Genomic DNA, 25,040 nt, shown 5'->3' with positions numbered 1-25,040 from the left:
TAAGAAGCTCCACTTATGGGCACCACCTCACCTGGCACTGCCCGCTGGTAATAAACAGAGGGGCACTAGAGGGTGCTGGGGGACAGTTCAGGGTCGGGGGGGGGTGGTGTGGAGGGACTTTGTAGGGGATTGGGGAACACTTAAGGTCACTGGGAAACAGTGCAAAGTCAGAGAAAAGAGGAGGAGGCTGGGAGACACTACAAGGGATTGGGGGCAATGGAGGCCACTGGGGGACAGTGCAGGGTCTGCTGGAAATGAAGGGGGCTGGGGGACATACAACAGCCTAGGGGGCACTGCAGGGTCCAAGGGGAAAATGGAGGGGGGTTGAGGGACATTGCAGAGGGCCAGGAAACACTTAGAGCTGGGGTACAGTGCAGGATTTTAAGGCAATGTGAGGGGGCTGGGGGGCACTTTTGGGTGCTGGGGGGGGGGGGGGCAATGCAGTGTCTAGATAAAATTGCAGTGGGCTGTGAGACACTTCAGGATGAGGGGGGGGGCATTGCAGGGTCTAGGGGGCAATGTACAGGAGCTGTGGGACTCTTGTGGGTGCTTGGGGACAGTACAGAGTCTATGGTGCAATGTAAGAGGACTAGGGGACACTTAGGGGTACTGGGGGACAGTGCAGTATTTAGGGGAGAAATGGAGGGGCAGGAAGGGGGCCACAGGTGACTGGGGGGGGGGGGGCAATTGAGGCACTGCAGGGTCAAGTGGGAAAATGGAGGGGGGTTGAGGGACATTGCATAGGGCCAGGGAACACTTGGAGATGGGGGACAGTGCAGAGGACACTTGTGGGTGCTTGGGGGATAATGCAGGGTCTAGAGGGAAATGCAGGGGGGTGGAGAACATTGCAGGGTAATAGGGGACAGTGATGAGGACACTTGTGGGTGCTTGGGGGGGGGGGTAATGCAGGGTCTAGAGGGAAATGCAGGGGGCTGGAGAACATTGCAGGGTAATAGGGGAAAGTACAGAATCTAGAGGGATTTGCAGGGGGCTGAGGGACACTGCAGGGTAATGGGGGACAATGAGGAATATAGAGGAAATTGCAGAGCGCTGGGGGACAGTGCAGAATCTACAAGGAATCGCAGTGGGCTGGGGAGCACTGCAGGGTAATAGGGAACAGTGCAGAGGACACTTGTGGGTGCTTGGGGGGTAATGCAGGGTCTAGAGGGAAATGCAGAGGGGTGGAGAACATTGCAGGGCAATAGGGGACAGTGATGAGGACACTTGTGGGTGCTCGGGGGGGGGGGGGTAATTCAGGGTCTAAAGGGAAATGCAGGGGGGTGGAGAACATTGCAGGGCAATAGGGGACAGTGATGAGGACACTTGTGGGTGCTCGGGGGGGGGGGGGGGTAATGCAGGGTCTAAAGGGAAATGCAGGGGGCTGGAGAGCATTGCAGGGTAATTAGGGGACAGTGCAGAATCCAGAAGGAATCGCAGTGGGCTGGGGAGCACGGCAGGGTAATGGGGGACAGTGCAGAGGACACTTGTGGGTGCTTGGGGGGGGGGGGGGGGTAATGAAGGTTCTAGAGGGAAATGCAGGGGGGTGGAGAACATTGCAGGGTAATACGGGACAGTGATGAGGACACTTGTGGGTGCTTGGGGGGGGGGGGGGGTAATGCAGGGTCTAGAAGGAAATGCAGGGGGCTGGAGAACATTGCAGGGTAATAGGGGAAAGTGCAGAATCTACAGGGATTTGCAGGGGGCTGAGGGACACTGCAGGGTAATGGGGGACGGTGAGGAATGTAGAGGAAATTGCAGACGGCTGGGGGACAGTGAAGAATCTAGAGGGAATCATGGGGGCTGGGGAGCACTGCAGGGTAATGGGGGATGATGAGGACTGTAGAGGAAATTGCAGAGGGCTGGGGCACAGTGAAGAATCTAGAGGGAATCACGGGGGCTGGGGAGCACTGCAGGGTAATAGGGGACAGTGCAGAATTTAGAGGGAAATGTAGGGATCTGGGGGACAGCTCAGTATCTAGGGGAGAAATGAAGGGGTCTGCATGCCACTACAGGGAGCTTGGGGACAGTGCAGTGTCCAGGGGGGCAAATGGAGGGGACACAGCAGGGTTAAGCGGGCAACATCAAGGAGCTCAGGGACAACAAGGATACTGGAGGACAGGCAGGGTTTAGGGGGAAATGTAACGGGGCTAAGGGACACTTGAGGGTGCTGAGGGACAGTGCAGGGTCTACAGAGAAATGTAAAGGATCTGGGGGACTCTTGTGGGTCTCGGGGAACCGTGCAGGGTCTAGGGGGAAATACAAGGAGCTGGAGGACACCCATTTGCCACCCACCTTCTCCCTGCAGAGACAACAAGTCCTTAATTTGTACCATAAAAATAAACAGAGCCATAACAAGATATGACAGCCCGTGTCACTTACCTCCAGCTCCACCCCGAAGTACATGGGGGGCAGTAGGGTGCTGTTGTCCAGGAAGTTGCCCACATAGTGTATGAAGGCCGGGTACAGCTTCTGCTCGTGCTCCACCAGAACCCGCTGGCCCACCTCTGCCTTGACTGCCTGGTCCAGCAGTCCCCTCTCCAGGAAGCAGCTGAGTCGCTCAGTGGGGTTGGCGATGGCCAGTAGGAGGGCGGCCTGTTTCCTCATCAGGGGGTGCAGGACGTTGACATCCACCTCCACCATAGAGCTCTCCTCTAGAAAGTGAACGTAGAGAGACTGAGCGGGGTTGTGGTCTCCGGTCACCCTCTGCAGATAGGACTCCTCACTCATGTAGCACAGTTTGCCCAGCTCCATCGTCTTGTTGCCCACTGGGACCTTCTCCATCAGGATGAAGTACATCAAGAAGTCGTCCGTGTCTTTCTCCAGCTCCATGTCGTCTCTTTGACATGCGGCACAATCCAACGTGGCCCTGTCCACAGGAGACCAAAAAACTTCCATGTAACAAGATTCAGGCAGATCTGTGTCACTAACGACTCTAATCCCATCATTGCTCTGCAAAGCTTCTCTCTAATCCCTAACCGGCTCAGAGCGGGACGTCACCACCCGGGATGGGCAGATAATAACTCTGCCTCCATGTCACCATTGGAGAGACTTCCCTTCACTTCCTGTTCTGACATCCATAGACAGGAAGAGGAGGGAAATCTCCCAGATAGGTTCCTGAACAGCAATAAAAAGCTCTCAGGGGTTCCAACCAGGGGCGTAACTACAGGGGTTGCAATTGCACCCGGGCCCCATGCTCCAAGCCTGTGTAGCTCCCCTGTACACCTGGATAGGAGGGGCGGCGGGGGCAGCATTTAGAGAAATCACTGTCCTCCTCTTTCCTCCTGTAGCTGCAGGAGTAAAATGGAGGAGATCGGTTCCTCTGTATGCTGCCCCCGCCACTCCTCCTATCCAGTTGTGTTCTGCTGTCTCTGGGCCCCTGTGTGCTCCCCTGGTCCCCCCCCCCCCCACTGTGCTCCCTCCCCTCTCCTGCCAGCTGCTGCAGGGGATGTGTCACAATAGAGAACCAGGAAGGGGTCGGTAAATATGTAATTTACCAACTCCTTCCTTTTCTGAATGGACAGAGTCATAGTCAGTCACATTGTAAAAAAAATAAAATAAATAAAAATGATAAAAAAAATAAAGTAAAATAATAAAAAAATAATACAATCAAAATACCAAAAAATAAAAACTACTGACACCAGTGGGTGAACTTCCAGGATCACAAAGGTCACACTTGCGACCGGACCCTGGCACTCCACCACTGTGGGGAGGCCCCAAGATGGCAGGAAGGGGGCCCACTGCAGAACTTGTGAAAGGGTCCCGCAATTAGAGTAAAGGGCCCCAGGATCAGTGGGAAGAGCCCCAGGCTTGAAGGGAAGGGCCCCAGCCAGGCCCTTCATGGTTTCTTGCACCGGGGCCCTGAAGGTTCTAGTTACGCCTCTGGTTCCAACCCTTCCCCTTCCTTTAGTTGAAGCTGGACTCTAATTAGTTAGTGTACACAGATTGCCAGAAAGCATGGATTGTTTTTGCTTTGCAAACTGAACATGATGAATGCCCCCCTTAGGTGTGATTTCAAATAATAATAAAAAAAAAAAAACAATCTGTTTATGAACCCCTCAAAAAAAAAAACAAACAAACAGAAACAGTCAGTCCCCGTTCACATGCAGGCGACGCTACTTCCAGGGGCGACCTCCGAGGTCGCGGTGCGAGCAGCGCGCCGCGACCTCGGATCGGCCGCCACGGACTTCATAACATTGAAGTCTATGGCGGTCGCCCCAAAGAAGCTCCGGACCCTTTTTCTAAGTCGGAGCGACTTGTGTCGCTCCTATTAGAACGGGTTCGCAGCTTCCCTATGGGAGGCGACCTACGGCGACCTGTGAGGCGACCAGGTCGCCTCACAGGTCGCCTAAGTGTGAACGGGGGCTCAGAGGTTTCATTTATTGGGAATATGTAGCCTATTATTTCTTCCGAAAATGTCTATTTTCCTGGCTGGCTAACCTGGACTTCCCCTGTCCCCCACCACTCACCTAAAGCCACAGTCACCCCAGTCCTGAGTTGCATTAGGGTTTGCACCCCAAAGCTCAAACACACATGCATGTCGGTGTATATTAAATATATATATAATTTACTGTATATAGCAGTAGGGCAATGGACGAGGTCAGTAGGGCAGAGGTTGGTTTCAGTAGTTTTATTATTATTATTTTTTACAATATTTTTTTCACAATAATTCTTTATTATTTTTCTTACAATTTTTTTCAGGGGCCCCATTGGGGGGGGGGGGGGGCTTTGTTGAAAACAGACCCCTGATGTCTCACTTTTAACCACTTCTGGACTGGAAGATTTCCCCCCTTAATGACCAGGCCATTTTTTGCGATTCGGCACTGCGTTAATTTAACGAACAATTGCACGGTCGTGTGACGCTGTACCCAAATAAAATTGATGTCCTTTTTTCCCCACAAATAGAGTTTTCTTGTGGTGGTATTTGATCACCTGTGCGATTTTTATTTTTTGTGCTATAAACAAAAAAAAGAGCGACAATTCTGTAAAAAAAAAACAATATTTTTCACATTCTGCTATATAACATCCCCCCCAAAAAATGTAGAAAATCTAAATTTTTCCTCATTTTAGGCCAATTTGTTTTCTGCTACATATTTTTGGTTAAAAAAAATAAAAAAAGCGCAAAAACCAATTTTGATTGGTTTGCGCAAAAGTTATCGCGTCTACAAACTAGGGGAAAGATTTGTCATTTTTATTGTTTTTTTTTTTTTTTACTAGTAATGGCGGCGATCTGCAATTTTTAGCGGGACTGCGACATTGCGGGGGACAGATCGGACCCCTAACTGACATTTTTGACACTTTTGGGGGGGGACCAGAGACATTACTACAGTAATCAGCTCTATAAATATGCACTGTCACTGTACTAATGACACTGGCAAGGAAAGGGTTAACACTGTGGGTGCCGAAGCATGAAGCCACTACATCAGGGACTCTTTCCTTCCCCTGCTCAGTCGGATCTGATTGTCCGAAGACTGCGGATTCTTGTCCCATTTGGCCAGAATCTCCCTCTGCAGGGACTTCGTATGGAACTGTGCAAACTGAACCACCTCGAAGGAAGACACCATCAGGCCCAGCACCCGCATGCAAGTCCGGAGGGATTACCATCTGATGGGCAGCAGGAGACAAATTACAGCCTGCAGTTTCTGGAGTTTTTCCAGAGGAAGGAGCACTGTGGCTAAGGCCGAGTCCAGAGTCAGACCCAGATAGTCCAGCTTTGTGGACGGAACCAGAGTAGACTTCTAAAAATCCAGAATCCAGCCAAACACCCTCAAGCTCATATGGTGACTTCCATGTTTTCCACCAGAGCAGTAGGAGACTCTGCTTGCAGAAGGAGGTTGTCCAAGTAGCCCAGTACTGCAATCCCCCATTGGCACAACAATGCTAGCACGGGGGGCTAACACTTTAGTGAAGACCTAAGATGCAGAAGTGAGACTAAAGGGGACCACCACAAACTGATAATGCTCCTCTCCCAGGGCAAAGCGGAGGAAGCGCTGGAGACCGACACATATTGGAATGTGAAGGTAAGCATCCTCAAAGTCAATGGAGGCAAGAAAAATCCCCCTGATGCAGGGAAGCCACCCCTGTGCAAACTGACTCCATTCTTAACTTCTGCACCCACACAAAGCAGTTCAGTGCCTTGGTGGTCCAGAATTGGATGCACATTGCCTTCCCTTCCTGGGTACTGTAAACCGGTTTGAGTAAAACCCCTGAAAACGTTCCGAAGTCGGAGGTGGGACCATCACCCTTTAAAGTAAAATGTCTTGCGCTGCCCCAGAAAGAGCCTGTAAGCGGACTGGGGACAGTCACACGTTGGAAGGAAGAACCTTACCGGAGGGTAAGAAGGAAACTCAATCTTGTAGCTGGACCAAATGACCTCGTGCACCCACCTGACTTGTACCAGGGGAGTCCACGGGTCTGGAAACCAGTGTAGACGTCCCCCCACCCCAGATGCGGGTGACGGGGCACCTTCATGCTGAAGGGGCCTTGTCCGCCAGCTCAGCAAGGGCAGGGGGGAGCTACCCCCTCCAGGTCACGGCGCAAAAGCCTAGCCTATTCGGTCAGAGTCTGCGACACCAAGGCAATGGTGAAGATTGGCCTCAGTGTTGAACCAGCCAGGGTGTACATATTGGGGGCCACAGCCTCCGCCTTCCTGTCAGCCGGGTCCTTAAAGGCCAAGGACTCTTCAACCGCTATCATGGTTGCCTTTTTTAATCTGGAAACCGGAGGGTCCACCACCGGTGGAACAGTCCGCTTCTTAAGGGACTACTCATTGGGGTATCGCCTAGCGAAATAGCTTTGGGACACTTTGGTCGTCCCTACTATTTAGTGACAATTCTGTCAAAATAGGAGGGGAAAGGGAACAACTTTTCCACTCTGGATGGCTTGTGAATGCCAAAGGGAACCTGCGCCTCTGCCGTAGCGTCAGCTGCGTCCTCCATCTTTAAGGTCTCACGCACAGCTACAATCAGTGCATCCACCAGCGCCTTTTCGTACGCAGTTGCTGAAGTGGAGGAATTCTTCTCACTCTCTGAGGATTCAGGGCGCGTGGTCGCAGACCCAGCAGGGTGACCAACATCCGAGCCGGCCGAATCAGATTTAGGATCCGATGAGGCAGGGGAAGGTTGGAGGCGCATTTTGCCAGTCAGCCGCCCAAAACCACCTCCATCCGAGACACCATGGACTCCAGAACCACCGTCAGTGCATTGATGAATGGATGGGACCCGGAGGGCCCCGCAGCCTCAGAGAGGGGATCAGGTGAGGGAATGTGCTCCAAAGACTTCATGAGTCACCAGGGAGACCCCACAAAAAAGTGTAAAACACTGCTAAGAGACAGCCCCTACCGCTCTGGCAGCCATCAGACATTTTTGGGCCTCTTACACAGGCCTGGGTCCCTGTGAGCCTGACCACCAAGGGCCTGACTATGGACCATCCCACCAAATCCACACACTGGCCACCCCACCTGTACTCACTCAGCCCCCCTCACACCTGTATATATGTCAGCACCCCTCACACCTGTATATATGTCAGCACCCCTCACACCTGTATATATGTCAGCACCCCTCACACCTGTATATATGTCAGCACCCCTCACACCTGTATATATGTCAGCACCCCTCACACCTGTATATATGTCAGCCCCCCCTCACACCTGTATATATGTCAGCCCCCCCCTCACACCTGTATATATGTCCGCCCCCCTCACACCTGTATCCATGCCCGCCCCCCCTTACACCTGTATATATGTCAGCCCCCCCCTCACACCTGTATATATGTCAGCCCCCCCCTCACACCTGTATGCATGCCCGCCCCCCCTCACACCTGTATATATGTCAGCCCCCCCTCACACCTGTATATATGTCAGCCCCCTCACACCTGTATATATGTCAGCACCCCTCACACCTGTATATATGTCAGCACCCCTCACACCTGTATATATGTCAGCCCCCCTCACATCTGTATATATGTCAGCCCCCCCTCACACCTGTATATATGTCAGCCCCCCCCTCACACCTGTATATATGTCCGCCCCCCTCACACCTGTATCCATGCCCGCCCCCCCTTACACCTGTATATATGTCAGCCCCCCCTCACACCTGTATATATGTCAGCCCCCCCCTCACACCTGTATGCATGCCCGCCCCCCCTCACACCTGTATATATGTCAGCCCCCTCACACCTGTATATATGTCAGCCCCCCCTCACACCTGTATATATGTCCGCCCCCCTCACACCTGTATGCATGCCCGCCCCCCTCACACCTGTATATTTGTCCGCCCCCTCACACCTGTATATTTGTCCGCCCCCTCACACCTGTATATATGTCAGCCCCCCTCACACCTGTATATATGTCAGCCCCCCTCACACCTGTATATATGTCAGCCCCCCTCACACCTGTATATATGTCAGCCCCCCTCACACCTGTATATTTGTCCGCCCCCTCACAGCTGTATATTTGTCCGCCCCCCTCACACCTGTATATATGTCAGCCCCCCTCACACCTGTATGCATGCCGCCCCCCTCACACCTGTATATTTGTCCGCCCCCTAACACCTGTATATATGTCAGCACACCCTCACACCTGTATATATATGTCAGCCCCCCTCACTCCTGTATATATGTCAGCGCCCCCCCCTCACACCTGTATATATGTCAGCCCCCCTCACACCTGTATATATGTCAGCCCCTCTCACACCTGTATATATGTCAGCCCCCCTCACACCTGTATATATGTCAGTCCCCCTCACACCTGTATATATGTCAGTCCCCCTCACACCTGTATATATGTCAGCCCCCCTCACACCTGTATATATGTCAGCCCCCCTCACACCTGTATATATGTCAGCCCCCCTCACACCTGTATATATGTCAGCCCCCTCTCACACCTGTATATATGTCAGCCCCCCTCACACCTGTATATATGTCAGCCCCCCTCACACCTGTATATATGTCAGCCCCTCTCACACCTGTATATATGTCAGCCCCCCTCACACCTGTATATATGTCAGCCCCCCTCACACCTGTATATATGTCAGCACCCCTCACACCTGTATATATGTCAGCCCCCCTCACACCTGTATATATGTCAGCCCTCCTCACACCTGTATATATGTCAGCCCCCCCTCACACCTGTATATATGTCAGCCCCCCTCACACCTGTATATATGTCAGCCCCTCCCACACCTGTATATATTTTAGCCCCTCCCACACCTGTATATATTTCAGCCCCTCCCACACCTGTATATATGTCAGCCCCCCTCACACCTGTATATATGTCAGCCCCCCCTCACACCTGTATATATGTCAGCCCCCCCCTCACACCTGTATATATGTAAGCACCCCCCCACACCTGTATATATGTCGGCACCCCCTCACACCTGTATATATGTCAGCCCCTCCCACACCTGTATATATGTCAGCCCCCCTCACACCTGTATATATGTCAGCCCCCCTCACACCTGTATATATGTCAGCCCCCCTCACACTTGTATATATGTCAGCCCCCCCTCACACCTGTATATATGTCAGCCCTCCCTCACACCTGAATATATGTCAGCCTCCCCTCACACCGGTATATATGTCAGCCCCCCCCGCACACCTGTATATATGTCAGCCCCCCCTCACACCTGTATATATATGTCAGCCCCCCTCACACCTGTATATATGTCAGCCCCCCCCTCACACCTGTATATATGTAAGCACCCCCCCACACCTGTATATATGTCGGCACCCCCTCACACCTGTATATATGTCAGCCCCTCCCACACCTGTATATATGTCAGCCCCTCTCACACCTGTATATATGTCAGCCCCCCTCACACCTGTATATATGTCAGCCCCCCCCTCACACCTGTATATATGTCAGCCCCCCTCACACCTGTATATATGTCAGCCCCCCTCACACCTGTATATATGTCAGCCCCCCTCACACCGGTATATATGTCAGCCCCCCCTCACACCTGTATATATGTCAGCCCCCCCTCACACCTGTATATATGTCAGCCCCCCTCACACCTGTATATATGTCAGCCCCCCTCACACCTGTATATATGTCAGCCCCCCCTCACACCTGTATATATGTCAGCCCCCCTCACACCTGTATATATGTCAGCCCCCCTCACACCTGTATATATGTCAGCCCCCCCTCACACCTGTATATATGTCAACCCCCCAAATACACACAACTGTAAACACACAAAGCTCTGGCCCCTCCTTTTACACAAACAGCCCCCCCCCCCTTTCCTTCACACCCCCTACCTGTAATGGAGGTCTTCCTACCTACTCCCAGCTCGTTTCCACAAAGCTGACACATTGCTGAGACACAGAGGAGCTGCAGCCAATCAAGCAGCACACACCAGGGGTGCACATGCAGATAGTAGCCAGAGGTGGCAGTAATGAGCTTGATGTCTGAACTCAATGACAGAGCAGTAGAAGTTGCTGTGTTTTTGCAGTGCACAACACGACTCCCCTTCACCTGCTCCTGCCTTCTCCTGGCCAGGCCGGGCCCCTCCGGACCCTGGGCCCCTTACATTTGTATCGGCTGTCCCTCCCGATGGCTATACACTATACAATCTGATTGTACACAAGTGATAGTAGATCTACAGGAGATTGTACAATCAGATTGCATAGTGTACGGTCAACTTTTTGAAGCCCTGAAGCCCCAGGCTCCACCTATATCTATAATCCCAATTTTCGGTTGGATTGCCATTTAACCCCTTCTCGACCGCAGCAATGTGGCCCCCCTGCGCAAACCGACGTAGACCTACGTCGGTCGCGCGCCTGCAGCTAGGGGGCGAGTGCGCACCGCTGCCGCACTCTCACCCCCCTCAGTAGCGGGGAAGCCGATGCACGGGGCAGGCGGCTCAGATTTCCGTCTGACAACCGCGATCGCTCCCTGCAGAGAATGAAGAACGGTCGGCTGTTGTAAACACATCTGACCGTTCTTCTCCCTGGAATAATCACAGAGCACCTGTGATCCTTCTATATAGGAACACATGTCTCTATGATCTCTATGATCATTTCACAAGCCCCGCCCCCTTACAGTTAGAATCACTCCCCTAGGCTCACATTTAAGCCTTTGATCACCCACATTGTTAACCCCTTCCCTGCCAGTGTCATTAGTACAGATTCGTACCGGAGCTGACTTGCTGGATACAGGCGAAGTAGTCCTCTAACTACTTACCGTGTATGTCCCGTCTCTCTCTGGTAAGAGGCTATATGTGGTGAAGGGCTTCACAAGCGTCTGTCTGCATTTTACACCAGGGTGGAGATTTACCTTGCATTCTCATGAACTGTATACTCATCAAGGCTGAATGTGGCTTTGATGTGATTTTCAGTTATTGCTGCTCATCTTCCATGGGATATATTGACTGTTTTACTGAGCGCGACTCCTTTTTCATCATTTTCTTTTAGACATCCAGCTGTATGAGTTCGCTGCTATAAGGGCGCGGGTTTTATATACTTATTTTATTAGTACAGTAACAGTGCATATTTTTAGCACTGATTACTGTAGTAATGTCACTGGTCCCCCCAAAAGTGTCAAAAATGTCAGTCGGGGGTCCGATCTGTCCGCCGCAATGTCGCAAAAAAATTGCAGATAGCCGCCATTACTTATAAAAAAAAAACCAATAAAATTGACATAAATCTTTCCCCTAGTTTGTAGATGCGATAACTTTTGCGCAAACCAATCAAAATACGTTTATTGCGTTTTTTTTTTTACCAAAATATGTAGCAGAAAATAAATTGGCCTAAAATGTTAAAAAATTCTGATTTTTAACATTTTTTTTTTGGGAATGTTCTATAGCAGAATGTAAAAAAAATATATATACAGTGGGTACGGAAAGTATTCAGACCCCCTTAAATTTTTCACTCTTTGTTATATTGCAGCCATTTGCTAAAATCATTTAAGTTCATTCTTCTTCCTCATGAATGTACACATAGCACCCCATACTGACAGAAAAACACAGAATTGTTGACATTGTTGCAGATTTATTAAAAAAGAAAAACTGAAATATCACATGGTCCTAAGTATTCAGACCCTTTGCTCAGTATTTAGTAGAAGCCCCCTTTTGATCTAATACAGCCAGGAGTCTTTTTGGGAAAGATGCAACAAGTCTTTCACACCTGGATTTGGGGATCCTCTGCCATTCCTCCTTGCAGATCCTCTCCAGTTCTGTCAGGTTGGATGGTAAACGTTGGTGGATAGCCATTTTTAGGTCTCTGCAGAGATGCTCAATTGGGTTTAAGTCAGGGCTCTGGCTGGGCCATTCAAGAACAGTCACGGAGTTGTTGTGAAGCCACTCCTTCGTTATTTTAGCTGTGTGCTTAGGGTCATTGTCTTGTTGGAAGGTAAACCTTCGGCCCAGTCTGAGGTCCAGAGCACTCTGGAGAAGGTTTTTGTCCAGGATATCCCTGTACTTGGCCGCATTCATCTTTCCCTCGATTGCAACCAGTCGTCCTGTCCCTGCAGCTGAAAAACACCCCCACAGCATGATGCTGCCACCACCATGCTTCACTGTTGGGACTGTATTGGACAGGTGATGAGCAGTGCCTGGTTTTCTCCACACATACCGCTTAGAATTAAGGCCAAAAAGTTCTATTTTGGTCTCATCAGACCAGAGAATCTTATTTCTCACCATCTTGGAGTCCTTCAGGTGTTTTTTAGCAAACTCCATGCGGGCTTTCATGTGTCTTACACTGAGGAGAGGCTTCCGTCGGGCCACTCTGCCATAAAGCCCCGACTGGTGGAGGGCTGCAGTGATGGTTGACTTTCTACAACTTTCTCCCATCTCCTGACTGCATCTCTGGAGCTCAGCCACAGTGATCTTTGGGTTCTTCTTTACCTCTCTCACCAAGGCTCTTCTCCCCCGATAGCTCAGTTTGGCCGGACGGCCAGCTCTAGGAAGGGTTCTGGTCGTCCCAAACGTCTTCCATTTGAGGATTATGGAGGCCACTGTGCTCTTAGGAACCTTAAGTGCAGCAGAAATCTTTTTGTAACCTTGGCCAGATCTGTGCCTTGCCACAATTCTGTCTCTGAGCTCTTCAGGCAGTTCCTTTGACCTCATGATTCTCATTTGCTCTGACATGCATTGTGATCTGGAAGGTCTTATATAGACAGGTGTGTGGCTTTCCTAATCAAGTCCAATCAGTATAATCAAACACAGCTGGACTCAAATGAAGGTGTAGAACCATCTCAAGGATGATCAGAAGAAATGGAAAGCACCTGAGTTAAATATATGAGTGTCACAGCAAAGGGTCTGAATACTTAGGACCATGTGATATTTCAGTTTTTCTTTTTTAATAAATCTGCAACAATGTCAACAATTCTGTGTTTTTCTGTCAGTATGGGGTGCTATGTGTACATTCATGAGGAAGAAGAATGAACCTAAATGATTTTAGCAAATGGCTGCAATATAACAAAAAGTGAAAAATTTAAGGGGGTCTGAATACTTTTCGTACCCACTGTATATATTTTTTTTTTCAGAATTGTCGCTCTTTTTTTGTTTATAGCGCAAAAAAAAAAAAAAAAAAAAAAAAAAAAAAAAAAAAAAAAAAAAAAAAAAATCGCAGAGGTGATCAAATACCACCAAAAGAAATCTCTATTTGTGGGGGAAAGGGGACATCAATTTTATTTGGGTACAGCGTCGCACGTCCGCGCAATTGTCCGTTAAAGTAACGCAGTGCCGAATCGCAAAATATGGCCTGGTCATTAAGGGGGCAAATCCTTCCGATCCAGAAGTGGTTAAATAGCTAGCTACTGTATATCTTATATCATTATAACATGACTTGTACATTCAATGTGAGATTTACCTGGATCAACACTCTGACTGGCTGTATAATCTGTCAATCATCTGCCCTCGCCCGCATCTTCTCTTCCTCAGGAGGAAATCAATGTGTGTGGTTCAGCAGGCGCTGTCCATGCGAGGGAGACCTGCGATAAGCACAGCAGAACATCGCCCAATTAGAATTACATTCCTTATAGGCGATACAAAATAAAACTTCAGAAGAGGTTTGTTTTACAATTTTTACTAAAAAAATAACGCACTTTTTTTATAAAAAACCTCCAAAATTTGTACAGCGCTACATAATATGTTGGTGCCACCTTAACATTACACCCCGTTCTAGTAGTTAAAGGGCAAGTCCACCAAGCACCCATGCATAGTGTAGGAGGTAGATATTAGGGCAAAGTCCCATTTGTATAGGGCCTTCGATGTAGTGACGCAGAGGGAGATGGGTTTGTACTTGCAGCGCCACCTGCTGGTGAAATCAGGACATACACCAGGCTGACCAAAGTGAGCCTAGGCTACACATTGCTTTCATGTATGAAATCATAGTTCTCAGTGAGATATATGACCATCTTTGCTCATCTCTGAGGCCTTCTAATTATTACGATTGTCAGTTTATCAACATGCTGACAAAGTTAATTATATCCATCGAGTTATCAAAATGAGCCAAAAAATTCCAGTTGAAATGAGCGTCCAGCATACTGGTGGCTGGTTTCCAAAGTCTTTACTATGGGCTGCCTAGGCAGGACTTTTATATCTGTTATGTGCTTTTTATTATAGGTAAACAAGATATATATATTAGTGCTGTCAAAATTAGCGCGTTAATAACGCATTAACTCAAATTCATTTTAACGGCGATAATTTTTTTAACGCACGATTAATGCAGCGCGCATCACCTGTTTGACCCGTGGCCTAGCCCGTAGTTGGAGAGATAGAGATGCAGCAGCAAACAGAAATGGAAAAAGAAAGGGGTCTTCTGAACGGAAAATTTATATACAAAACGAGGTCTGATGGTTCTGTCGACAAGACAAAAGTTATCTGCAGTTATTGTCGATGTGAATTAAGTTATCACCGCAGCACGTCGAGTTTAAAATATCACTTGATGGCGAAGCATACAACTGACACGGAGAGCCCCCCTCCCCCTCGTCAAAGGCAGACCACAATGGATCAAAGTTTGCAGCGGAGATCGATGGATAAGTCCACAACTAATAGACTCACCTCAACTATAGCTAAATGGGTGGCTACAGCATGTAGACCAGTTAATGTGGTCGAGGACGAGGGTCTACTTGAAATTATTCGCATCGCATCTAACGATTCTACATACGAACTACCTTCAAGAGCCACCATTACAACCAAGATTCACAACTTATATGAAGAGGAGAAAGCTAAAGTTCAGGAGGCATTGAGACAGACAAACACGGTTGCGCTCACCGGAGATTATTGGACTTCCCTCAGTAACCATAGCTACCTAGGCGTCACAGCACATTATTTTGACGCGCACTGGAAACTTCAGTCTCACGCTTTGACCGTTATGAAGACAGAAGATAGACACTATGCTGACGTTTGCGCTGAGCACTTTCTTCAAGTAGCCAGACAGTGGAACATTGAACTCAAAATTAAAATAGTGACCACTGATAGTGCACGCAACATGATTGCAGCGGCCAGGCAGCTCCCGTTCGAGCATATGCCTTGCATTGCACACAGCCTCCACCGAGCCATCACAGTTTCTCTCCAAAACAGCCCGTTTGATGGCGCCTTGGCAAAATGCAGGAAGTTAGTGGGTCATTTCAAGCATAGCCCTGCTAACGCAGCCGAGCTTGAACAGCAGCAAGTCAAACATCTTCAAAAGAAAGAGTCACTCGTACAGGAGGTGTCTACTAGGTGGAACAGCACCCTAGAAATGATAAAGCGTGTTCAGAGAAATCAAGAACCATTGAGAGATGCACTGGGCCTACATGCAGGCAACATCAACATGCCAACTGCAGCTGAATTTGATAAACTGAAGAGGTTGGAGACTGTGCTGGAACACTGCAGGTAATTTATTGATACTCTTATTATTATTATATTTGTCTCTCAGTCAAAGTAAGGTTGTGTCAAAAGTGGGGATGTCTGTGTGTGTGTGTAACATTTTTATAATAGAGTGGATTTATGTTGTTCTGATGTGTCTTGACTGTGTGTGTGTGTGTGTGTGTCATTTATAATAGAGTGGATTTATGTTCTGATGTGTGTGTGTGTCATTTATAATAGAGTGGATTTATGTTCTGATGTGTGTGTGTGTGTGTGTGTGTACAGTATGGGGACAAAATATAATAGAAATGTCTGAAATCCTTGTTTTTGTGGGGACATTTGTTGGTCCAGTTAAACAGCTTATAAATTATACAGAATGAGTTGTATTGAAAATGTAAAAATGCAGAAAGTTTTCTGTGATGGTTAGGTTTGTGTGTGTGTGTGTGTGTGTGTGTGTGTGTTAAGAGTGAGAGATTGAAAGTGAGTGAGAGATTCATTATGTCTAACTAAAGTGCTTTTCTCTATTATTCCAGGTATGTGAGTGAACTTTTAGGAGGAGAGAAATTTGTTTCTTGCTCAGTTGTGCTGCCCGCGTTGTGTCATCTATCACGTGTGATGGAGGTCTCAGAAGATGACCCAGCCTACATCATTAAGTTTAAGGAAACTTTCACAACTGACATGGACAAACGGAAGGAAAAAACCAACACTACATGGCTGAGGGTTGCATCAGCACTGGACCCTAGGTTTAAGGACCTCAAATGTCTGAGCAGGGCTGACAGAGCTGAGGTGTGGAGTTCAGTCTGTGCCTTGCTCAAGAGGGAGGGGCTTGCACAGCCAGATAAACCAGTGACAACTGAACCACCTAAGAAGATAACATGTCTCATGTCTGTGCCAGAATCTTCATCTGATGATGATGAAGAGGACTGTATTGAGAAATGTGTGGAGCGCTACAAGGCAGAGCCCTCTATTGGCATAGAGGACTGTCCCCTGCAGTGGTGGTCCAATCATGAAGGGGCACACAGTGAGATGGCCTACCTTGCACGCATATACTTATCAACACCTGCCACATCCGTACCTTGTGAAAGATTGTTTTCACTCTCAGGACATGTTGTTCAGAAAAAGCGAGCTGCCCTGTCATCTGAAAATGTAAACAGGCTCGTCTGTTTGAGCAACTGGCTCAGTGCAAAGAAAGAGAAATAATCTGTGAGGAACCTGTGGGTTTTTTATATTCTTTTTCCCACCTGTTTGATAGACATGAACACGTTCTTTGTAAAACATGTCAATGTTCTTTATGCTCTGTTTAGGGTGATTTCAGTAATAATAAATGTACATTTAGGTTAGCATGTTTACAAGAAGTGAGCTGCCCTATCGTGCAAAAATGTAAATAGGTTTGTGTAAGTAAATTGAGTAAAGAAAGAGAAGTAATGGGAACCGTTTATTTCTATGTTGTTGTTTTTTCATGTGTATAATAGACATGAACAAGTTCTTTGATAAACATATGACTTTTGATACTATGGTCCCTTTGATAGATGTCCAGTCTTCATCCTATGTTAAGTATGGTTTCACTAATAATAAACATGCATTTGCATAAAGCGTCTATTTGTCCACTCCCATGTTGATTAATGTATTCAAAACTTGAAAAGTATTAATTTAAGGTACATTTAGAACTGATATAAATGTGCGATTAATCGCGAGTTAACTCATGACAATCATGCGATTAATCGCGATTAAATATTTTAATCGATTGACAGCCCTAATATATATATATATATTTTTTTTTTTGTATATACACAAAAATATTATATATATATATATATATATATATATATATATATATATATGATATATACACAGTCAGGTCCATAAATATTGGGACATCGACACAATTCTAATCTTTTTGGCTCTATACACCACCACAATGGATTTGAAATAAAACAAACAAGATGTGCTTTAACTGCAGACTTTACTTTGAGGGAATTTACATCCAAATCAGGTGAAAGGTGTAGGAATTACAACACTTTGTATATGTGCCTCCCACTTTTTAAGGGACCAAAAGTAATGGGACAGATTAACAATCATAAATCAAACTTTCACTTTTTAATACTTGGTTGCAAATCCTTTGCAGTCAATTACAGCCTGAAGTCTGGAACACATAGACATCACCAGACGCTGGGTTGTCATCCCTGGTGATGCTCTGCCAGGCCTCTACTGCAACTGTCTTCAGTTCCTGCTTGTTCTTGGGGCATTTTCCCTTCAGATTTATCTTCAGCAAGTGAAATGCATGCTCAATCGGATTCAGGTCAGGTGATTGACTTGGCCATTGCATAACATTCCACTTCTTTCCCTTAAAAAACTCTTTGGTTGCTTTCGCAGTATGCTTCGGGTCATTGTCCATCTGCACTGTGAAGAGCCGTCCAATGAGTTCTGAAGCATTTGGCTGAATATGAACAGATAATATTGCCCGAAACACTTCAGAATTCATCCTGCTGCTTTTGTCAGCAGTCACATCATCAATAAATACAAGAGAACCAGTTCCATTGGCAGCCATACATGCCCACACCATGACACTACCACCACCATGCTTCACTGATGAGGTGATATGCTTTGGATCATGAGCAGTTCCTTCTTTCCTTCTCCATACTCTTCTCTTCCCATCACTCTGGTACAAGTTGATCTTGGTCTCATCTGTCCATAGGATGATGTTCCAGAACTGTGAAAGCTTTTTTAGATGTTGTTTGGCAAACTCTAATCTGGCCTTCCTGTTTTTGAGGCTCACCAATGGTTTACATCTTGTGGTGAACCCTCTGTATTCACTCTGGTGAAGTCTTCTCTTGATTGTTGACTTTGACACACATACACCTACCTCCTGAAGAGTGTTCTTGATCTGACACACATACACCTACCTCCTGGAGAGTGATCTTCATCTGACACACATACACCTACCTCCTGGAGAGTGATCCTGATCTGACACACATACACCTACCTCCTGGAGAGTGATCTTGATCTGGCCAACTGTTGTGAAGGGTGTTTTCTTCACCAGAGGAAGAATTCTTCGGTCATCCACCACAGTTGTTTTCCGTGGTCTTCCGGGTCTTTTGGTGTTGCTGAGCTCACCGGTGCGTTCTTTCTTTTTAAGGATGTTCCAAACAGTTGATTTGGCCACACCTAATGTTTTTGCTATCTCTCTGATGGGTTTGTTTTGTTTTTTCAGCCTAATGATGGCTTGCTTCACTGATAGTGACAGCTCTTTGGATCTCATATTGAGAGTTGACAGCAACAGATTCCAAATGCAAATAGCACACTTGAAATGAACTCTGGACCTTTTATCTGCTCCTTGTAAAAGGGATAATGAGGGAATAACACACACCTGGCCATGGAACAGCTGAGCAGCCAATTGTCCCATTACTTTTGGTCCCTTAAAAAGTGGGAGGCACACATACAAACTGTTGTAATTCCTACACCTTTCACCTGATTTGGATGTAAATACCCTCAAATTAAAGCTGAAAGTCTGCAGTTAAAGCACATCTTGTTTGTTTCATTCCAAATCCATTGTGGTGGTGTATAGAGCCAAAAAGATTAGAATTGTGTCCATGTCCCAATATTTATGGTCCTGACTGTAGTTCCAAAACATCTGGGGTGCCAAGGTTCACCATCAATGTAATAGGAAGTGGCATTAAAGCTGTAGATTAAAAAATACTGAAAACGACTTGGAGGGCTCATTCACACCAGCAGCCATGCTGACCGAATGACTACTGGTTTACGCTGGGAGAAAATCATGCTGATGCATTGATCCCAGAGCTTTGCATAGTTTACTTTTTTTTTTTTTTTTATTAGAAGCTTATTTTTAAAAAAAAAGTCACAAGTGACAATTCATTCAGTTTTGGTCTCCACAGCGGTGGTGCGGTGAAGTGGTTTTCATCACATCTTGCCACCCGTAGAACTTTTTTCAGCACACACCATTCCAACACATGAACTGGCACCATAGGAAACCAAGCACATTGCAAATGGTGTGAATGAGCCCTTAACCTTCTTAGCGGTATTCCCGAGCGTGGCTCAGGGTTACATTTCAGAGCCAAAAGCGGTAACCCCGAGCCACACTCGGGGTACCGCCAGAAGCATCGCTGGATCCTGTAAAAGAGGTTACTTATCTTGTCACCGGGATCCAGCGATGTGTCTCGGCGGTGTCTCGCGGCGGATCTTCCTCCCGATCCTCTCCGTGCCCCGGCTTCCGTCTCCTGCGACGTGACGTTCGCAGGGGGGTGGAACCGGCGGCAAATTCAAATGTAAAAACACACCAAACACACTGATACAATGCAAAATAAAAAAAAAAAATCACATTACATTGCCCCCCAGTGCCCTTTCCTGCAGTTTTACTCTACTTTTTATGTAAATATATATATATACACACACACACACACACACACACATATATATATATATAATATATGTATACAGTTGGTTTGGGCTGCTCATTCACATGAATTACATGCAAAATAATGGTACCGCTTTCAGCACCTAAAATCCAAAAGAATCATACCGCCAGGGAGCTTAAGCACTTGCCGTCTGCTCACTCGAGCACTATTGCGGCAAAGTGGTTCGTTATCGTCTGGCGACGTAGACCTACGTCGTCAGACACTCCCCTTTCTCGGCGGCGCGCACGCGCCGCCGGAGGCTCACTCCCGCTGTATTCAGTCACAGCGGGAGTCGGGCCAGGGGAGGAGCAGCGGCGATCGCTGCTGCTCTTCCCCGATCGTCGGGGAATCGAGTGTGGAGATCCGCCTGCTTGTGTAAACAGAGCGGGCGGATCTCCTAAGTGACAGACAGGGTCAGATTGCAGGGTTCAGCATAGCTGAACATGCGATCTGTCCCTGTGTCACTCAGTCACCTCCCCCCACACATGTCAGTAAGCACCAGGCATACATTAACCCCTCCCTCTCCAATAAAATTAACCCCTTCCCTGCCAGTGTCATTTTTACAGTAACAGTGCATATAAATAGCACTGATTACTGTAGTAATGTCACTGATCCCCCCAAAAGTGTCAAAAATGTCAGTCAAGGGTCCGATCTGTCCGCCGCAATGTCGCAGTCCCGCAAAAAAAAAAAAAAAAAAAAAAAAAAAAAAAAAAAATCGCAGATCGCCTCCATTACTCGTTAAAAAAGAAAAACACCAAAAATAACAGAAATATTTCCCTTTGTTAGTAAACGCAATAACTTTTGCGCAAACCAATTAAAATACGCTTATTGTGATTTTTTTTTTACCAAACATAGGTAGCAGAAAATAAATTGGCCAAAAATTTAAAAAAAATTAGATTTTTAGATTTTTTTGGGGGGGAATTTCATATAAAAAAAATGTTAAAAATATTGTTATTTTTTCAAAATAAACGGTATTTTTTTGTTTATAGCGCAAAAAGTAAAAATCGCACAGGTGATCAAATACCACCAAAAGAAAGCTCTGTTTGTGAGAAATAAAGGACGTAAATTTAGTTTGGGTACAGCGTCGCACGACTGCGCAATTGTCAGTTAAAGTCGCACAGTGCAGAATCGCAAAAAGTTGCCTGGACGTAAGACAGCAAAATCCTCCGGTGGTAAAGTGGTTAAAGGACATTAAAATGTATATAATATTTTAGTGATTGGGTTTCCATCTACCTTAAAGATCGGATCCTCTGTTTTCTGTCCTCTATGGAGCCCTCAGTGGTCTGCAGTAGATCCGTTACCTCCGGGGACATAGAAAGGTGAGATCACTGCAGAGCCGTCCCTGGGGAAATCCCCACAGGATAATAATAGGGACACCGTTACATCACACTGAGGATATCTCAGCACAGTGTAAAGTTCTAGTCTAGATACAAATCACATACAAAGGGTGTGATAGGAAAAGAAAACTAAAAATCCTGCATTCAGTACAACTGTATATAGTGTATATAGCACTGCAAATGGAGTATACAGTAACTGCAGGGATCCCACTCTAAGTTGGAATGTCCCCAATAAATGTACTGTGATTTGTGTGTCACCAGTCTGAGCTTTGGTTACATTTTCTGGGCTCTCCAGGTTCTCCAATTGTGTTGATTGCTTCTGCCCAGGGCCGGACTGACCATCGGGCGGACCGGGCATAATCCCGGTGGGCCGCGGCGCCCGCTCTCACTTAGTCCGACTCCTGGCTCACAGTAGAATGTAAAGAGGCCAGACTGTCATTTTCCCTCACTGCGGCGGCCGCGGCCGGTGTTCTTGCCAGCTACACCGGCTCCGCGGCCAATCAGCCTTCTGCTGTGAGTCACACCCCCTGAGCAGGAGGCTGATTGGCTAGGGAGCCGGAAGTGAAGAGAAGTTCGTATGTGTGTTCCTTCCTGCCGCAGCCGGTGTCCTGCCCGGCGCGGCCAGCAGCACAGCCCACACTCGCAGGATCGGCCATGGAAGCAATCAGCTGCAGATGGCAGCTCCTTCACTCTGACTCCGGGCTGCTCGCGGGGGCGGCGACGGGCCGGAGAGAGAAGGTAAGTGCGGCTCCTCACGACGCCAGTGTCTTCAGTGCTGTGCAGCCCTGGTGTCACCGGCCGTGTGTACTGTCTGCTACTGAATAGGAGGGGGATGGGGCGGCTTCATATAGAGGATTTGATGTTTCCCTCTTCCTCCTCCTGCTGCCGCTGGATGGATGCCTGATTCTCCTCCTCCCTTCTGCAGGCATTCTGCGGCTGCAGGAGAAATATCAATTTCTCTACATGCAGCTGAGCTGTCCCATCCCCCTCCTATTCAACTTATTTTACTGCCCCCCCCAGTGATCTTAACCCTCCCCTCCTGCTCTTAGCCCCCCCTTGTGCTCTTCAGACCCCCCCCCTGCTCTTCAGCCCCCCCCTGCTCTTCAGCCCCCCCCCCCTGCTCTTCAGCCCCCCCCTGCTCTTCAGCCCCCCCCTGCTCTTCAGCCCCCCCCCTGCTCTTCAGCCCCCCCCCTGCTCTTCAGCCCCCCCCCCTGCTCTTCAGCCCCCCCCCTGCTCTTCAGCCCCCCCCCCTGCTCTTCAGCCCCCCCCCCTGCTCTTCAGCCCCCCCCCTGCTCTTCAGCCCCCCCCCTGCTCTTCAGCCCCCCCCCCTGCTCTTCAGCCCCCCCCCTGCTCTTCAAGTCCCCACAGTGCTTTTCATCTCCCCCTATGCTTTCTGGCTCCCCTAGTGCTCTCCACCCCCCTGTGCTCCCTGGCCAAGTGATTTCCAGTTCCCCCCCCCCCCCTCAGTGCTCTCCAGTCCCCCTACCCTGTGCTCTCCATCCCCCTGGTTTTCCCTGCCCCCCCCAGTGCTATCCACACCCTGCGCCTTCCTTACTTCTCTCCAGTCCCCCCCCCCCTTGCCCTTCAGCTCCTCCAGTGCTATCTGCTTTCCCTGTGCTCTCCGGCCCCCCTAGTGTCCTATCTTCTATCATGTCTGCAGTCTCTGACCTTCTCTTGTATCACATCTGCAGTCTCTCAGGTATCATGTCCGCAGTCTCTGACCATCTCCTGTATCATGTCCGCAGTCTCTGACCATCTCCTGTATCATGTCTGTAGTCTCTGACCATCTCCTGTATCATGTCCCCAGTCTCTGACCATCTCCTGTATCATGTCCGCAGTCTCTGACCATCTCCTGTATCATGTCCGCAGTCTCTGACCATCTCCTGTATCATGTCCGCAGTCTCTGACCATCTCCTGTATCATGTCCGCAGTCTCTGACCATCTCCTGTATCATGTCCGCAGTCTCTGACCATCTCTTGTATCACGTCCGCAGTCTCTGGCCATCTCCTGTATCACGTCCTCAGTCTCTGGCCATCTCCTGTATCATGTCGGCAGTCTCTGGCCATCTCCTGTATCTTGTCGGCAGTCTCTGACCATCTCCTGTATCGTGTCGGCAGTCTCTGACCATCTCCTGTATCGTGTCGGCAGTCTCTGACCATCTCCTGTATCGTGTCGGCAGTCTCTGACCATCTCCTGTATCATGTCGGCAGTCTCTGACCATCTCCTGTATCATGTCCTCAGTCTCTGACCATCTCCTGTATCATGTCCTCAGTCTCTGACCATCTCCTGTATCATGTCCTCAGTCTCTGACCATCTCCTGTATCATGTCCTCAGTCTCTGACCATCTCCTGTATCATGTCCTCAGTCTCTGACCATCTCCTCTATCATGTCCTCAGTCTCTGACCATCTCCTCTATCATGTCCTCAGTCTCTGACCATCTCCTCTATCATGTCCTCAGTCTCTGACCATCTCCTCTATCATGTCCTCAGTCTCTGACCATCTCCTCTATCATGTCCTCAGTCTCTGACCATCTCCTCTATCATGTCCTCAGTCTCTGACCATCTCCTCTATCATGTCCTCAGTCTCTGACCATCTCCTCTATCATGTCCTCAGTCTCTGACCATCTCCTCTATCATGTCCTCAGTCTCTGACCATCTCCTCTATCATGTCCTCAGTCTCTGACCATCTCCTCTATCATGTCCTCAGTCTCTGACCATCTCCTCTATCATGTCCTCAGTCTCTGACCATCTCCTCTATCATGTCCTCAGTCTCTGACCATCTCCTCTATCATGTCCTCAGTCTCTGACCATCTCATGTATCATGTCCTCAGTCTCTGACCATCTCATGTATCATGTCCTCAGTCTCTGACCATCTCATGTATCATGTCCTCAGTCTCTGACCATCTCATGTATCATGTCCTCAGTCTCTGACCATCTCATGTATCATGTCCTCAGTCTCTGACCATCTCATGTATCATGTCCTCAGTCTCTGACCATCTCATGTATCATGTCCTCAGTCTCTGGCCATCTCCTGTATCATGTCCTCAGTCTCTGACCATCTCTTGTATCATGTTTGCAGTCTCTGACCATCTCCTGTACTATGTCCAGCGGGAACACTCTGCAGCCACACCGCACAGCACACCTAAGGTAAGTGGAGGACTGGAGAGAGGAGTGACTTCTACTTAGGGATTTCTTTTGCAGATAGGCTGGACTGGCACTGGCAGCAACAATTTTATTCAAATAAATCAGGATTTCTTCTGCAAATTGTCTGGCACTGGCAGCCAGGCATAGTACTAGTCTAGTACTATGCCTGCCAGTGCCAGGTCAGCCTATTTGCAGAATAAATCCCGATTTGAATAAAATTGTTGCTGCCAGTGCCAGCCTACCAGGGGCTGATCTGAGGTGTGAAGGTGCAGGAATTGGGGTGATCTAAGGTATGATAGTGCAGGAATTGGGGTGATTTGATGTGTGAAGGTGCAGGAATTGGGACTGATCTGCTTCATACTA

At 48.1% G+C, this 25,040-nt stretch overlaps 1 protein-coding gene across 1 annotated transcript in view; it reads right to left on the bottom strand.

Annotated features, from left to right (window-relative positions):
• LOC309557078 (ubiquitin carboxyl-terminal hydrolase CYLD-like) overlaps window positions 1–21,528 on the bottom strand; it is an 89,811-nt gene extending 68,283 nt beyond the window's left edge. The window contains exons 1-3 of the mRNA XM_082259684.1: window positions 21,431–21,528; window positions 13,804–13,924; window positions 2,380–2,866 (exon numbers count right to left, since the gene is read on the bottom strand). Of these exons, the coding sequence (XP_082115810.1) occupies window positions 2,380–2,829 (450 nt within the window). The 5' untranslated portion in view covers window positions 2,830–2,866; window positions 13,804–13,924; window positions 21,431–21,528. The remainder of the gene's footprint in view (window positions 1–2,379; window positions 2,867–13,803; window positions 13,925–21,430) is intronic.
• Between the last annotated feature and the right edge of the window lie 3,512 nt (window positions 21,529–25,040).

This window comes from Pelophylax lessonae, assembly GCF_965119305.1.
Source record: "Pelophylax lessonae genome assembly, chromosome: 5".
Taxonomy (NCBI): domain Eukaryota; kingdom Metazoa; phylum Chordata; class Amphibia; order Anura; family Ranidae; genus Pelophylax; species Pelophylax lessonae.
Note: the sequence above shows the minus strand (reverse complement) of the source record. Positions and strands in the feature narration are given on the sequence as shown.